General features: G+C 55.4%; 5 protein-coding genes across 5 annotated transcripts; all 5 read left to right on the top strand.

The window, feature by feature from the left end:
- The first annotated feature begins 221 nt into the window (after nucleotides 1–221).
- On the top strand, nucleotides 222–5,364 carry PHACADRAFT_252378 (uncharacterized protein). Its single transcript, XM_007393482.1, has 11 exons — nucleotides 222–433; nucleotides 481–595; nucleotides 644–1,161; nucleotides 1,708–1,744; nucleotides 1,947–2,607; nucleotides 2,668–3,048; nucleotides 3,101–3,463; nucleotides 3,518–4,111; nucleotides 4,162–4,365; nucleotides 4,420–4,595; nucleotides 4,650–5,364. The coding sequence occupies exons 5-11, from the start codon at nucleotides 2,269–2,271 to the stop codon at nucleotides 4,927–4,929; spliced, it is 2,337 nt and encodes a 778-aa protein (XP_007393544.1). The 5' UTR covers nucleotides 222–433; nucleotides 481–595; nucleotides 644–1,161; nucleotides 1,708–1,744; nucleotides 1,947–2,268; the 3' UTR covers nucleotides 4,930–5,364.
- A 528-nt stretch (nucleotides 5,365–5,892) lies between these two features.
- PHACADRAFT_252383 (uncharacterized protein) lies at nucleotides 5,893–6,815 on the top strand. Its single transcript, XM_007393483.1, has 3 exons — nucleotides 5,893–6,251; nucleotides 6,313–6,590; nucleotides 6,648–6,815. Exons 1-2 carry the CDS (start codon nucleotides 6,095–6,097, stop codon nucleotides 6,579–6,581), a joined length of 426 nt encoding a protein of 141 aa, XP_007393545.1. The 5' UTR covers nucleotides 5,893–6,094; the 3' UTR covers nucleotides 6,582–6,590; nucleotides 6,648–6,815.
- A 1,287-nt stretch (nucleotides 6,816–8,102) lies between these two features.
- On the top strand, nucleotides 8,103–8,932 carry PHACADRAFT_252387 (uncharacterized protein). Its single transcript, XM_007393484.1, has 3 exons — nucleotides 8,103–8,331; nucleotides 8,381–8,658; nucleotides 8,718–8,932. The coding sequence occupies exons 1-2, from the start codon at nucleotides 8,160–8,162 to the stop codon at nucleotides 8,647–8,649; spliced, it is 441 nt and encodes a 146-aa protein (XP_007393546.1). The 5' UTR covers nucleotides 8,103–8,159; the 3' UTR covers nucleotides 8,650–8,658; nucleotides 8,718–8,932.
- Nucleotides 8,933–9,850: 918 nt separating this feature from the next.
- Nucleotides 9,851–12,116, top strand: PHACADRAFT_182589 (uncharacterized protein). The gene is made up of 3 exons (XM_007393485.1): nucleotides 9,851–10,632; nucleotides 10,688–11,466; nucleotides 11,566–12,116. The coding sequence occupies exons 1-3, from the start codon at nucleotides 10,092–10,094 to the stop codon at nucleotides 12,049–12,051; spliced, it is 1,806 nt and encodes a 601-aa protein (XP_007393547.1). The 5' UTR covers nucleotides 9,851–10,091; the 3' UTR covers nucleotides 12,052–12,116.
- Nucleotides 12,117–13,431: 1,315 nt separating this feature from the next.
- On the top strand, nucleotides 13,432–14,986 carry PHACADRAFT_252390 (uncharacterized protein). The gene has a single exon (XM_007393486.1). It carries the CDS (start codon nucleotides 13,992–13,994, stop codon nucleotides 14,625–14,627), a length of 636 nt encoding a protein of 211 aa, XP_007393548.1. The 5' UTR covers nucleotides 13,432–13,991; the 3' UTR covers nucleotides 14,628–14,986.
- The last annotated feature ends 91 nt before the right edge of the window (nucleotides 14,987–15,077 follow it).

Consider the following 15,077-nt stretch of genomic DNA (forward strand, 5'->3'; position numbering starts at 1 on the left):
GGAAGCGTGCCAAACAGTCCCAAGCTGCACGAGATCTTCCACTACGACCAAATACCCCCAAGCCCGACGCGCAGACATGCCTCTGGCAGCCATCCAGCGACCCCCGTGCTCTCGGCCAGCCAGGAACTCCCGCGGGAGAATGGAGCGCACGTCGAGAGCGCTGGCAAGCCTGTGAACGGAGTAACTGTGCGTCTATGCACACTCTTTGCTGGCAATGTCGCTCATCTCTCACCAGGAATCGATTGAAACCCAGCACACCGCCGCGGAGGCGACCAACCATATCGCTGACGCCTCTGATGCACCTGTCGCTACCAAAGATATCGCTCAAGAGCAGCCAGTGAAGGAAGACGCTCCTGTACTAGAGGCCGACGCGGCCAAAGAGTCGCCCGAAGCGAGACAGGAGGAGGAAGCTTATGGTGGCGTTGAGAAAGTTGTGCGTCACACGACTTGCAGCCTATTTCTTATCTGACTTTTGATTAGGACGTCGCCACTCTAAGCTCTGATACTACCGAGATGCACGACATTATCCCTGCGGAGGATACTCCGGTACACCAGCCTCCCGACGAGGTGACGGAGGAAACCAGTGCTGCGGTTGGTGAGATTGCCGCTGCGGTCCCCGATACTCCCGCTGAGGATTCCAAAGAAGGCGCAACAGAGACGCCAGTCGCTGAGGAAGCAAAGGAGGCTGAAGCTCCTGTCGAACAGCCCACAGTCGAGCTGGCTGCCGAGGATGAGGCAGCTGAAGATCACACAACGGAGGAGCCTGTAGCCGAGGAGGTCGAGGGGACGAACGAGGCGGAGAACGTGCCTGTTCCCGTTGAAATCGCAGAGGTGGATGTTCCTGTCGAAGCTGAGGCTGTTGTCGATGAGACGAGCAAGGAGGTGCTTGTTGTCGAGGAGACGAGTAAGGAGGAGCCTGCTGTCGAGGAGAAGAATGCTATGGCTGAGTCCACGGCCGAGGAAGAGCTTCAGGTGCGACTTCAGGCTCCTCTACTGCGACTGCTACGACTTCAGGTTCCTCCGCTGAGACTTCAGATTCCTCCGGTACGACTTCAGGCTCCTCCGCTGCGACTTCAGGTGCGACTTCAGGCTCCTCTACAGCGACTGCTACGACTTCAGATTCCTCCGCTGAGACTTCAGGTTCCTCCGTTGAGAATTCAGGTTCCTCCGCTACGACTCCTACGACTTCAGGTCCCTCCGCTGCGACTGCTGTGATTTCAAGCTCCTCCGCTGCAACTTCAGGTTCCACCGCTGCAACTTCAGGCTCCTCAGCCTTGGCCTCTGTCTCCGCATCCTCGACAGGAACTTCAGCCGCGGCTTCGGTAGAGCTAATGACAGCCTCAGGCTCAGTTGTGGGCGCCTCCTCAGCCTTCACGTCCACCGGGGCAACTTCGATAGGAACTTCCCCAGCAGCCTCTGGCTCGGCGACGGGCTCTTCGACGGGCGCGGGCTGCTCTTCGACTGGCGCGGGCTTCTCCCCGACAGTATCCTGAACCTCGATAATCGCCTCTTGAGTCTGGATAGCATGACCCTCTTCGACCTTCTCAGTAACGGCCTCGGGCTCCTCTGCGCGCTCTCCGGTGGCTGAGACGACGGTTTCCTCTGTAGCGGCCTCTTCGGTGACCTCTTCCGTAGCCTGCTCAGCTATAGGTACTTCCTCGACGGTAGCATGAGCCTCAGTGGAGGCGACGCCCTCGACAGTCTGTTCCTCAGGCTCCGGAGCAGTCTCGAGGGACTGCTCCGGCTCCGCTGGCTCCTCGGCCTTCTCGATCTTCTCTTCGGCCACAGCGAGCTCCTCCATAGCTGGCTCTTCGACAGCCTCCGCTGCCTCTGCAACAGGGGTCTCTCCGTGAGCGACTTGCTCCTCAACGGATTCCTCAACAGCAGCAGTTGCAGGCTCGATCGGCGCGGTTTCGATGAACGCCTCGGCGGAAGCAGGTTCCTCGAGTCGCAACGGAGGAGCCTGAAGTCGTACCGGAGGAATCTGAAGTCGTAGCAGTCGTTGCGAAGGAGTCTGAAGTCGCACCTGAAGAAGTCGCAGCGGAGGAATCTGAAATCACGGCGGTCGCAGCGGAGGAGCCTGAAGCTGCACCTGAAGCCGTAGCGGAGGAACCTGAAATCACAGCGGTCGCACCGGAAGAAACTGAAGTAGTGGCAGTCGTAGCGCAAGAGCCTGAAGTCGCACCTGAAGTCGCAGTGGAGGAGCTTGAAGTCTCAGTGGAGGAGCCTGAAGCTGCAGCGAAGGAATCGGTCGTCAAGGAGGAGGCTATGGTCGAGGAATCTGCTGCTCCTGAAGCTGCCTTTGAGATTGCCGAGTCGCAGAAGGCCGAAGAAGGTGCCACAACCGAGGAGTCTCCTGCAAAGACCGAAGCATGTCCACACAGTCTTAACAACTTGATCATGCTATCGTCTACCTCTGAGACTTGCATTGCGGACGTCGCTGAGGCCCAGGATGTTGCTGAGCGCGCTGAACTTGTTGAAAAGGCTGTCGATGAGCCTGTCAACGCTGAGGAAGTCGCTGAAGTCGCTCCCGAGCCTACTATGTTCGCCGCTGAGGAGGTCGCTGAGGGAGCAGTTGTCGAAGAGAGCAAGGTCGAGGCGGAAGCGGTATGTGTACATGTACCTCATGTTTTCCACGTGCATTTAATTAAACCAACTTTCTTACAGATCCCCGTTGTCCGCGAGGAACCGTCCGAGCCAGCCGTTCAAGCAGAGGAACCTGTCCCTGACGAGGTAACCGAATCCACCGCACCTGTAGAAGCGATTATTCCAGGCGCTGCCGCTGAGGAGCAAGAGACGCCCGCCGCGGCGATGGGAGATATGTCTGCTCCCCCGGTAATTGCTGTCACGATTTCAGACGAGACTGCCGAGGCTTCTGCCACGGAGGGTGAGAAAGAGCTCGAGCGTCCGAAATCTCCTTGGACCCCCTCGTACAGCGTCACAACTCAGGGCCCTGGTATACCTTCCGTTGAGCCCACCGCACTCGATAAGTCTGCTATGGTAGCCCAGGGGGAGGTTGCTTCACTTGCTGAAGCTCCCATTCCCGAGGTCTGTTCACTCTGTCTTGTATATGAACCATCATGCTGAGTTTTGTATACAGGTCTCTGTCGAGGAAGTGCACGCTGCGCCTAAGGATGCCGTTGAACCTGCTACTGAGCGCACGTGGGTTCCATCTTATTCTATCAGCTCTCAGGGCACGAGCCCTATGCACAAGCCCGTCGAGCTTGCCGAAGAGGTCGAGCCCATCGAGGATCTGTCTGTCAAGGAGACTCCTGCGGAGAATGCTGTCGTACCTCCTGTTGAGGAGTTCGTTCCCGCGGAGAAAGAAGCTGCATCAAACGCCGCTGCTGAGCCTGAGATGTCCGTTCAAACTACTGAGGCTGCTCCTGAGGAGACTGTCGAGCCACCCAAGATTGTCACTCCTGATGAGGAGCCTGAGACTGAGCCACAGGTGGTCGAGGAGGTGAGTGCAAGATGTGCTCTACTTGATCCGTCTTTTCTCATTATCCTGCAATAGAAGGTAGTGCCTGAAGAGAGACCACCATCACGGCCCTGGACCCCTTCTTACTCAGTTTCCCGCCAAGGCACGGCGCCAAGCCCTGTGCAGGCCCCCACAGAGCTGGAATCATTTCCCACTGAACAGCCTGCGGAGCCTGTTATCATTACTGAAGAGCCTGAGGCGGCGCCTGCCGATGCCGATGCTACAGAACTTCCTGCTGAGCGCACTTGGGTTCGTTCTTACTCTGTCTCTCGTCAGGGCTCTCGCAGCTCTCTGGTTCCGGAGAAGGAATCTCAGACTACTGCAGAGGTCGCCGAGCCGCCGGCTGCTGTAGCTGTAGCGCCAGAGGAACCCCAGCAGCCATCGGAGGCTGAAGAGGGGCTAGTGAAGGCTGGGGAGGATCCCGAGCGGCCCTGGACCCCATCGTACTCTGTCATTCGCCAGGGGACCAGTCCACACGTGGAATCGAAGGAGCTTGTGGCCTCCGAAAATGATATTGCGACTCCCGCGGCGCAGTCGCCAGAGACAGCGGAGACTGCAGCAGCCCCGGTCATCGCAATCGAGGAAGCCAAGGCAGCCGAACAGACTCCTGCTTCCGCTGCCGCGATAGAGGTGTGGACTGTCTCGACCTGTGTACGAATGTTACTCACGCGCACTTCTAGACCGAGGTACCTAAGGCAAGTCCAGTTGCAGAGCGTCCCCCCTCTCCCTGGACGCCTTCCTACTCTTTCAACCACCAAGGTTCGAGCCCGCTTAACTCGCCTGCTGTTCAGCCAAAGGACCTAGAGGCCGACGTCCCAGCACCCTCAACACCGGAAACCTCTGTCGAGCCGGAAGCCGTTCAACAGCCCGAACTTGCCGCTGAGGTATGTAATTGACTCCATTCTTTGGCGTCCATCCAGTGCTTACCCTCTCCCCAGAACCTGGAGGCTAAGCCAGAGCAGCCAGAGCGTCCGTGGACTCCTTCTTATTCTGTCACTACACAAGGCCCTGCCTCCCCTCTGAAGGAGGAACCCAAGGCCACGACAGATGAGACGAAGTCTGAGGCGTTCCCGACAGTCGAGACTGCTGAGCATGGACCCAAGTTGACCACAAAGTGGGTTTCATATCAGAATTTCATCGAGAAAATCGACCGAAATGGATTGCATAGCCTCGCGCGCCTTGCTCCCTCGGACGAGCATCAGAGGGATGACTCCACCGCTGACATCGACTCTCCGACTACGCGACCCCGTCACGAGTCAGTCACCTCTATCTCCTCCCGGGCGATTCCTGGCGGCTGGGTCTCAGGAGAGACTAAGTCACCAGGCGAGAACCAGGCGTCACTGGAGACCGCGGCCGGTGAGTTCTCGAATAACAAGAACGCTGCTCCTGCGCCTACGACCAAGGGCAAGCACCAGAAGAAAAAGTCCGGGAAGTGTGTCATCATGTGATGGGTCGTTTCTGGAGTCCTCTCGCGGGTTGCACGTCTCGGAAATTCCTCTAGGATCTGGCCCACCTATCGCATGCCGTGTGTCTTCTAAACAATTCCATCCCTCGCCTGTTCCTTCATAATAGATCTACGCATAAGGTCTTGTCAATCTCTTCACCTCATCTTCACTGCCATCTACACACTCTTTCGCACTTATCTCTTCTCTTATTTCCATTGTAGCATGGGCATACATACAAGAATCGCGAGCCATTCAGACCAAGGCTCATAGCATTCATATGCAATGTAAATTTCAACTCTCTTCGCTTTCATCACGGCGTATTTTGCCCTGCATCCGCTTTGCTTGCGCCTCGCCGAGCCTATTCTTGCCTAACCGCTCATTATTTGCTCTCTGCACATGCAGTATACCTCATTCGTAGCGTTAACGAATATACGTCCGATTTTTCTCGGCGGCGCCTTCGAACTAGGATGCTACGCCCTCCAATGCTACCCGCTATCCGCGGGTCGAAGCTCCGATACACAATGGCGCGTACGCCGCTGAGCGTAAGCATGACATCGGAGCAGCCGCGACGAGGATTCAATATCCTCTATAGGCGATGTGCGCTGCGGCGAGCCCCAGCCGTATGAGATGGCCTTCACCCTTCCGGGGCCGAAGGCCAAGGCCTTAGACGCGCAGAGCTAGAGCGAGCAATGCTCTGGGTAACTTCTGGACATGCTCGGGCGGTGGCCCCAGCTCTCATGAATGCACGACGAGCTAAACTGAGATGGAATGTCAGTCATACAATGTAGAGGGTCAATGTGATCACTAAATTGATGCTGTATGATACGGACACCGTGACGCTCCTCTGGGCTCCTATGGCCGCTACTCGCTTGCCCCACTGGAGGCGGCTCACGCGGCACTCTGTGAGGGCATCGCTACCCGTGCTCAGACTACGGCTGACGAAGTAGCTCATGAAACTCCTTTGCCGCATCAGCTAGTATTGTGCGCATGGTCCAGCGCCACGGGCTCGTGATCCAGCGGATGTCTAACCCAAGTGTCCGCACTGACTTTCCGTATATAATACCTAGTTCGAGCGAGAGGGAATAGCATCCTCAGCATTCGCTCGAGGTCCCTCGTATCCTCTACTTCGTCCTCTACAGCCAACAGCCCTCATTCTGATATCACCACAATGAAGTTCTTTGCTGCTATCACCACCCTCGTCTTCGCCGCTTCTGCTGCCCTTGCGGCGCCCTCCACCACCACCACTGTCACTGTCTCCTACGACCAGACGTACGATAATCCCAGTGGCTCTGTGAACACCGTCTCGTGCTCCGGTGTGCTTGCGGGTCAGTGACTAGCACTCCGTCTCGCCCGCATGAGTTTTGACCTCCACCGCCCTTTCTCTAGGTTATGGCGACTTCGGTAACCTCCCGGGCTTCCCGAACATCGGTGGTGCGGCCGCCGTTGCGGGTTACGACGACCCCAACTGCGGCACCTGCTGGCAGCTCACCTACAACAACACGTCCGTCAACGTGCTCGCCATCGACCACGCCGGCGCGGGCTTCAACATCGCGCTCAGCGCGATGAACACTCTCACGAGCGGCGAGGCTGTCTCCGTGGGGCGTGTCAATGCCCAGGCCCAGCAGGTCGATGCCAGCCTGTGCGGCGTCAACTAAACGTCCAGAGTGAGTGCGCCAGGAATGGCTGTTCGAGGGCGACCCCACTTACAGCGCACTTTGCAGAGAGCACAAAGTGGCAGCTTTTGTATATTCACGAACCTAACGAGATGATGTGTTCAGACACATTTCACGGGCTTGATGGGCTGTACACCATTTGCGCACGGACTCTGCATGTTGTAACTAGGCACTGTTAACAGGAGTGAGAAGAATTGGAGAGTGATGTGTATATGTTATATTGAAGGCGTACGAAGAGTGCACAGTCAAGGGCGTCATACACCATGCAAAGCAGATAGCGCCAACTCCAAGCCACCTGACAATCCTAATCACGTCGACCACTGAGACAACGCGTACCCTCCGTGTCATCCTACTGGCGAGGCCGTACCTAAGCTGGTCTACCTCCCCGCTAGGTGGAACTAGACCTCCACTGCTATAAGCTGCAAAGGCGCTGCAAGAATATCAGAGTGAGAGGCCGCAGTCGCGCGATCGATGGACCGTTGTCGAAAAGGAGTACCAGAAGTCGCAGCGAGGACGGGAGCGCTTACATTCAGCATCATGCGACCTCTGACACTCCATTCGAAACGCCACTGAGGATGGCTAACAGCGGCTCTAGCCGGATAACGGCTGCATGCACGGTAGCTGGCCTCTAGCTTGTAACAGCACTGTGGAGTGAGCCGAATTACCCGCGACCAGGTGCGCGATGGTCAAGCTTGCGATAGCCATGTGGCCTTCATCTGGTAGACGTATGCCTTAACACCGATATTTCCATCCTCCACAACGAACGAAAAAGGCAAGGTAACCTTTGCCTTGCCCATAACATTTTCAATCGAGACGAGACCCTCCTAAGAAGTCGCAGTCGAAGGGCAAATCTAAGCCGGCAAAAGACTGACACCTCAACGAGAGACAGCAAAGCCGATAGAGTCAGGACGATGTAGTAGGTGTAAGAATTTTGTACCTGCCAGATCCAGCTGGCTCGGGGATATCATCGGATTCGATATCCTCCATAGGCGATGTGCTCTACGGCGAGTCCCAGCCGTATTTGAGATAGCTTTCACCTTTCCGAAGGCCAAGGCCTTAGACGCGCAGAGCTGCTAGAGCGGGCAATGCTCTGGGTAACTTCTGGACATGTTCGGACGGTGGCCCCAGCTGTCGTGAACACACGACGAGCCAAACTGAGGTGGAATTTCAGAGTTACACAATGTAGATGGTCAATGTGATCACTCAATTGATGCTGTATGATACAAACACGCTTCTCTGGGCTCTTATGGCCGCTAGTCGCTTACCCCACTGGAGGCGGTTCACGCGGTGCTTCGTCAGGACATCGCTGCCCGTGCTGAGACTACGGCTGACGAAGTAGCTCATGAAGCTTCTTTGCCGCATCAGCTAGGACTTTGCGCATGGTACAGCGCCACAGGCCCGTGATCCAGCGGATGTCTAGCCCAAGTACCCACACTGGCTCTCCGTATAAAATGCCTAGTTCGAACGAGAGGGAATAGCATCCTCAGCATTCGCTCGAGGTCCCTCGTATTCTCTACTTCATCCTCTACGACCATTAACACTCACTCTAATATCATCACAATGAAGTTCTTCGCCTCTGTCACCACCCTCGTCTTCGTTGCTTCTGCTGCCCTTGCGGCGCCCTCCACCACCACCACTGTCACCGTCTCCTACGACCAGACGTACGATAATCCCAGTGGCTCTCTGCTTACCGTCTCGTGCTCCGACGGCGCCAACGGGCTGCTCACCAAGGGTCAGTGCAGCACTCTGTCTTGCTCGGATGAGTTCTGATCTTTCTTCAGGTCTTGGACCCGATTTCGGCAACCTCACGAACTTCCCGAACATCGGTGGTGCGGCCGCCGTCGCGGGTTTCAACGACCCCAACTGCGGTACCTGTTGGCAGCTCACCTACAACAACACTTCCATCAATGTGCTCGCCATCGACCACGCCGCAGCAGGCTTCAACATCGCGCTCGCTGCGCTCAACACTCTCACGAACGGCAACGGTGTCTTCCTGGGACGCATTAACGCCCAAGCCCAGCAGCTCGATGCCAGCGCGTGCGGCCTCTAAATGTCAAGAGTAAGTGCGCCAGGAACGATTACGTTCGAGGGTGATCTCACTTACGGCGCACTTCGCAGAAGGTTCAAAGGTGGCAGCTTTTTGTATATTCATGAACATAACGAGATGATGTATTCGGACACTTCTGTTCACGGACTTGATGAGCTGTACACCATTCGCACACAGACACCATGTTGTAATTAGGTGTTGTTAACAGGAGTGAGGCAAATTGGAGAGTGATGTGCATATGCTGGGGACGTACGAAGAGTGCGCAGTCAAGCCATCTGACAATCCTAACCAAGTCAACCACTGAGACGAAGCGTACCCTACGTGTCATCCTACCAAGGCGACTGTATCCTACACTGGTCTGCCTATCCATGACTAAGTGGGGCTAGATCTCTGCTGCTATAAGCTGTCAAAAGTATCAGTGAAAGGCCGCAATCGCAATTGGCGACCAAGCGCACCGAACCAACCGATGGAACTGATCGAAAAGGAGCGCTCATATTCAGCGTCATGAGACCTCCGGCACTCCTTTCCGAACTTCCGCGTTGAACATTAAAACGTTTAATGTTGAGGCCTTGAGGCCTTAAGGCCTTAAGGCCCGAGGGCTCACTACACGCTCTATCATAATGCCATGGCTGACAGCAGCTCTAGTTGAATAACAGCTACATGCAAGGAGGCTAGCCTCTAGCTTGTATCGGCACTGTGGAGTGAGCCGAGGTACCCGCGAGGACCAGGTCCGTCATTTTTGCGACGGCTGTCTTAAGCCCTGTTCAGTATGTGACTTTCTTCTGGTAGCCACCTTAGCATTGGCATTTTTATCTTCTATGACGAAAGCGAAACAAAAGGTAACTTTTGCCTTGCCCGTACCGCCGACCAGACCCCCAACTTACCCAAGAAGTCGCGGTTGAAGGGCAAATCCGAGCCTGGCAAAAGACTAGCATCCAAACGAGAGATAGCGAGCATATCTCAAATCTCATGGCATCAGAACAATACGGTAGGGGCAAGAATCTCGCATCTGCCAGATCCAGCCTGGTTCGGGGATCGGAGAGGAGTGAACCGTGGATGTCAATGGCCTCGGGCAGGAAGCATCGGTGTACTCGTTAGCGAGCTATAAATTCGCGCCCACTGCAGACGATATGACTCTACCTGACTCCATCATTCAGAGGTACGTCGTGCTCATTGTGCTCACCGTTGAGTTCCGCTGATCAGAACATCAAGCCTCATAGTCATAATATGTGCGGGGTTTTTGCCTACTGTAGTTATCTCCAAGAGAAGTTAAAGCCTTATAGCTTCACCTCCTACACTCTGGACCTTGTATCTGATCATGCTTCGTGTTATTACGATAGGACCGCAAGGCTGTTTGCGACATTCTCGTCAATGGCCTCGCACGACAAGAATACCGAGGATACGATTCTGCTGGTATCGGTATCGACGGGGATAGGTAGCGCGAGATGATATTCTTCACGGAGGTCGGAAAGGTCACTGGTCTCCGCGAAAAGATTGCAGTGTCGAATATTGACATGGACAAGGCTTTTCTATCACAAGTGTCCATTGGCCATACCCGGTGGGCGACGCACGGCCCACCATCCACAGCTAACTGCCACCCTGTCAAGTCCGACCCAACCGCAGAGTTTACTGTTGTTCACAACGGCATTGTCACGAACACCGTTGCCCTCCGCCTCCTCCTCCAGAAGCGCGGCTACCACTTCGAGACGGATACCGACACTGAGGCTGTCGCAATCCTTTGCAAGTACATCTATGACTCGCAACCAGACGAACGACTGGGCTTCACCGAGCTGGTCAAGACCGTATTGAAGGAGCTCGAAGGTTCGTTCGGGTTCGTCTTCAAGTCAGCGCACCACCCCAACGAGGTTGTCGCTGCTCGCCGCGGTTCACCTCTCCTCATCGGTGTCAAAACTGAAAGGAAGCTTAAGGTTGATTTCGTCGATATCGAGTTCCCGGATCTGGAGGCCGAGAAGAGCATTGATGCGTGTAAGCTCCTGATTCGCGAAAAGCCTAGCACGCCATAACTCATTACACACACCAGTCGCCGCTGCCACCTCTCCCAGTGGTCTCCTTGTGCCGCCCTCGCAGAACAATCTCATGCGTACACAATCTCGCGCGTTTATGTCAGAAGATGGTATGCCGCAGCCCATTGAGTTCTTCGTCGCATCCGATGCCGCTGCTATTATTGAGCATACGAAACGTGTAATCTACCTCGAGGACGACGATATTGCGCACATTGCTGAAGGCGAGCTGCATATCCATCGCCTCCGCCGCACCGATGATCCCCCGGTCTCCTCGATCCGCGCGATCGAGACTCTCGAACTCGAGCTCGCCCAAACCATGAAGGGAAAGTTCGACCACTTTATGCAGAAAGAGATTTATGAACAGCCTGAATCCGTTGTGAATACCATGCGCGGACGTATCAACTTCGACCAGCACGTCATCACGCTTGGCGGTCTCCGTCAGTACCTCAGCATCATCCGTCGCGGTCGCCGCATTATCTTCTGCGCATGTGACACCTCAAACCACTCCGCCCTTGCCACCCGCTCCATCTTCGAGGAGCTTACGGACATTCCTGTCACCATCGAGCTCGCGTCCAACTTCCTGGACCGCAAGACCCCCATTTTTCGTGACGACGTTTGCGTGTTTGTATCGCAGAGTGGTGAGACTCTCGACACCATCTGTGCAATGCGCTACTACCTAGAGAGAGGTGCGCTTTGTGTTGGTGTCGTCAACACTGTCGGTTCGACAATTTCGCGTGAGACCCACTGTGGCGTCCATATCAACGCCGGTCCCGAAATCGGTGTCGCGTCAACCAAGGTGCGTCCTGCTGTGCCTAACCACACATCTCCTGCCTGATCACGGTGTATTTATGTGTACACCTCCCAATACATTGCCCTCATCATCTTGGCCCTTCAGCTTTCGGAGGACCGCGCCTCTATGGCGGAGCGCCGCAAGCAGATCATCGACGGCCTTCACGCGCTGCACTCGCTGATCAAGCGTGTTCTCGAGGGCGACCGTAGCTTACAGGAGCTTGCATCCGGCGCGCTCGCAAACCAGCGGAGTCTGCTCATCATGGGCCGTGGCTACCAGTACGCAACCTGCCTTGAGGGAGCGCTCAAGATCAAGGAGATCTCGTACATGCACTCGGAGGGCATCCTCGCCGGCGAGCTCAAGCATGGCCCGCTCGCGCTCATCGACGAGAACATGCCGGTGATTATTATTATGACCCAGGACTCGCTCTACCCCAAAGTGCAGTCCAGCTGCCAGTTATCGTTCTCTCTGACATTTATACCTTCTCATTCAGACCTGTCGTCGCACTTTTCCTTCCTCTCTGTGTCGGGCGCTGTGGAATTCAGATGTGGCAAATCTCCTAGAAAGACGAAACGAGACGTTTGTTGTTAAACGGGTGTCTGCAATGGTGTGAAGGCTTCCGCCTTGGAGAAATGAGCTTATCAATAACATATTTGCTGAGGACGCTATTGTAGAGATTGTTGTCGTATAACCTGTGAAAAACGAGGCCGCACGGAATTCACTGCTGAGGCAGCCTGCGTGAAGTGGCCCGTTCGGAGAAGTTTGCTATTCGGAGTCAGAGAGTAACGACCTGTTCAAAACTGCCGCCCCTGATGGGGGGCCTGAAGCTGCAACTCAGAAACGCGAGGAGCTGAGTAAATAGCAGGCTACATTCGATTCATCAATTCTCATTATCCTCCAGCAGAAGGCAGAGCCATACTGCCACGCTGGCGGTGAGATCGAAAAGGAGTGTCAGAAGTCCCAACCCAATCAGGACTTCTGGCACTCCTTTCCGGCGAGCTGTCCAGACCTTGCGAGGAGCAAACTCTGAGTCGTCTAAATTTTCCATGTGCACCTATAGCCCGAAGCATCCCGGAGTACTCGGCCGAGCTTGGCACGCTCGACGACCGCTACGAGCTAGCGCTTGGATGTCGCCTCATCGTCCTCCGGAGGTTTCACAAGTTTATTGATCTCAAAAACGGTGCCGTCGTTCATATTTTCGTTATAGCCGGATATACGGCATATTCTCGCTCTAAGTTTTCAGTGGCGATGTCAAGGAGTACATGACGGCCCCCAGAAGGCTCGTTCTGCGGGTAAAGTATACCAGGATGGCCTCGTGCCAAACTTCCCAGCAACAGTCAGGCCACATAAGAGGCGCATCGTTTCAACCAGAAGAACTCGATGACACACCAAGAATGCAAATAACTAGAAATTTGTCAGTTGTTTTTTCATAGACACATTCCAGAGCACCTATGTGGTCCATCTGGTGAATCCAGAAGATTCGTGAGCGCAACAGAAGGACCGGAGTTCATAGTGCTGCCGCTGGAACGCCCAGAGCTTGCAAAACTTGAGACGTTAGCAAAGCGCATAAGGCGCTGCAAGGCTCGATGCAGAAGGAACTCGCGACTGTTGTGTGGAGTAGAGGAGGGAATCCCGACGTCGAGATGGTTTCACGATGCAGATGTATAAACACCACTGCAGAAATCTTCGGGAGTAGCCCAGCCAGCGCTCCGACGTTCACGCTTAAGCTTTCCAGTTTGACAAGAGAGCTTAAAAGTGTGTAAACGCGCCTGTTGCGGTGTAAAGATGCCAAGTTCTGGCTTGTGCGCTGCTAGTCCACGTTGGCACGGCCGAGTCCGAGTCCGGGATGAGCCCGGCTCGCGGGCTGGAGTTCCAAGAGCGGATCTCATCGTTGAGGATTTTGAGAAGTTAAGGTAGCTCAGCCACGTCGATGTGCGACTGTATGACATATGCCGACCCAGTGCGGCGCATGAATACTCAGTAATGGCTGTAGAGCTTCATGACCCGGCGGGTCGCACCACGGAGGTTCTCTCGGAGGTTGTCGTAACGGTTTTAGCTGGACAAATGGTGAGATATCTCCATTTATTGTAGCGTGGGATCACACCATGGAGGGCGACGTGAGAGTGAGACCGCTTGGAGGCCGAGAGCGCAACCATCAATACTGCGCCTTCCGAAAAAGGTGATGTCCGCCGGCAAGTTCCAAACTGGGGCCAGTTCACATGACTGCTACATGGTATGTGCAACGTCAGAGGAGGATTGGCTGCGTTCTGCCAACGTTCTGCTTACCCTGGTGAGCTGGAGAAAGCGTGCAAGCACAACGAGGACGTATATAATCGACGGAGGTTCGGGCTGAAGAAATGTGCAAGAGGAGCACTCGCCAAAACCCGCGCCCATCGGTGACGTTAGAGTCGACCCCAACCCCAGGGAAATCGTCGGCTTGCCTAAATCGTACCAGAAAACAGGACTCGTGAACCCGCCCTTATAAACAGGGTCTCTCACGACTCCGAATCCTCCCACTACACTCATCAACCATGTCGTCTGCAGTCCGTGCCATCCCAAAACACTCCCGCTCGCTCTCTGGGTCGCTCGCCGCGATCGGCGGGAGGCGCGCGTTCCACTCGCCGTTTGCCGTGCTCTACACCGCACCACCCGTCGCGCACAATGCGCAGTCACCACCCATCGAGCAATCGCCTCTGTACGAGAAGCAGCTCGAGAGCACCGCCGCACCCACCCTATCGCCCGCGGGCCACCACACCTACGTCGTCTCGGAGCCAGACCCCCGCGCAACGCCATATGAGGTGCCCTACGGCGCGTACCCTACCTCTGCGCCCTACCAAAACTACCCCGCGACCGACGCGCCGCTCACGAGCCCGCGGTCGTCGACGAGTCCCGACCTCGCGCACCCGATGACGACCCGGGCCGCGCCACAGAACCCCACGGGGTCGAATGATGCTGCGGGCATCCAGGAGAGCGCCGCCGTCCGCTTCCGCGATGCGCCCGGTAAGCTCAGCAAGGGCAGCGAGGGCGGCCTCGACTTGATGGACGCCGCGTCGACCAAGCCCGGCGAGGGCGAGCTCGCCTCAAGAAACCCGCAACCCGACGATCCCAAAGTCGCCGAGAAATTCTCCGCGTTGGGCGTCGATAAAGCTTGGAAGGCTAGGAAGTAGATGGTTCGGATTCCGGTTGGTTGCGGTTATTTATTGCATTCTCTCATGACCCAGGTATAACGTCGCTCTACGAAAGTTAATAATCCCGGTGATGCCATTTCACTGTTCTTGTACCATACTTCTTGCTGTTCTCCCTTGTACCACCATCCCTTTCCTCATCTCCTTGGAGCTTGTACAACATCCGGCCTCACCCGCTTATGCCCGTAGACGATCTCCAATACTGGCAAAGCTCGTTCTGTTACCAGCAGATCTGTAGTGTTTTGCTTAATCAAAATGTGACCTGGTTACGTGCGCTTTACCACCGCTGAGTGAACGGTGTTGTACCGCTATATATATGCACCCTTCTCATGCATGTCATCGAACGGATCTAACCACTGCATTCAATCCAACTAAATAGCTAAGGCCATGTACGTGAATGTACCGAGACAGTACCGGGAACGGTACAGTAAG

The sequence above is a fragment of the Phanerochaete carnosa genome (assembly GCF_000300595.1).
Source record: "Phanerochaete carnosa HHB-10118-sp unplaced genomic scaffold PHACAscaffold_3, whole genome shotgun sequence".
Lineage (NCBI taxonomy): Eukaryota > Fungi > Basidiomycota > Agaricomycetes > Polyporales > Phanerochaetaceae > Phanerochaete > Phanerochaete carnosa.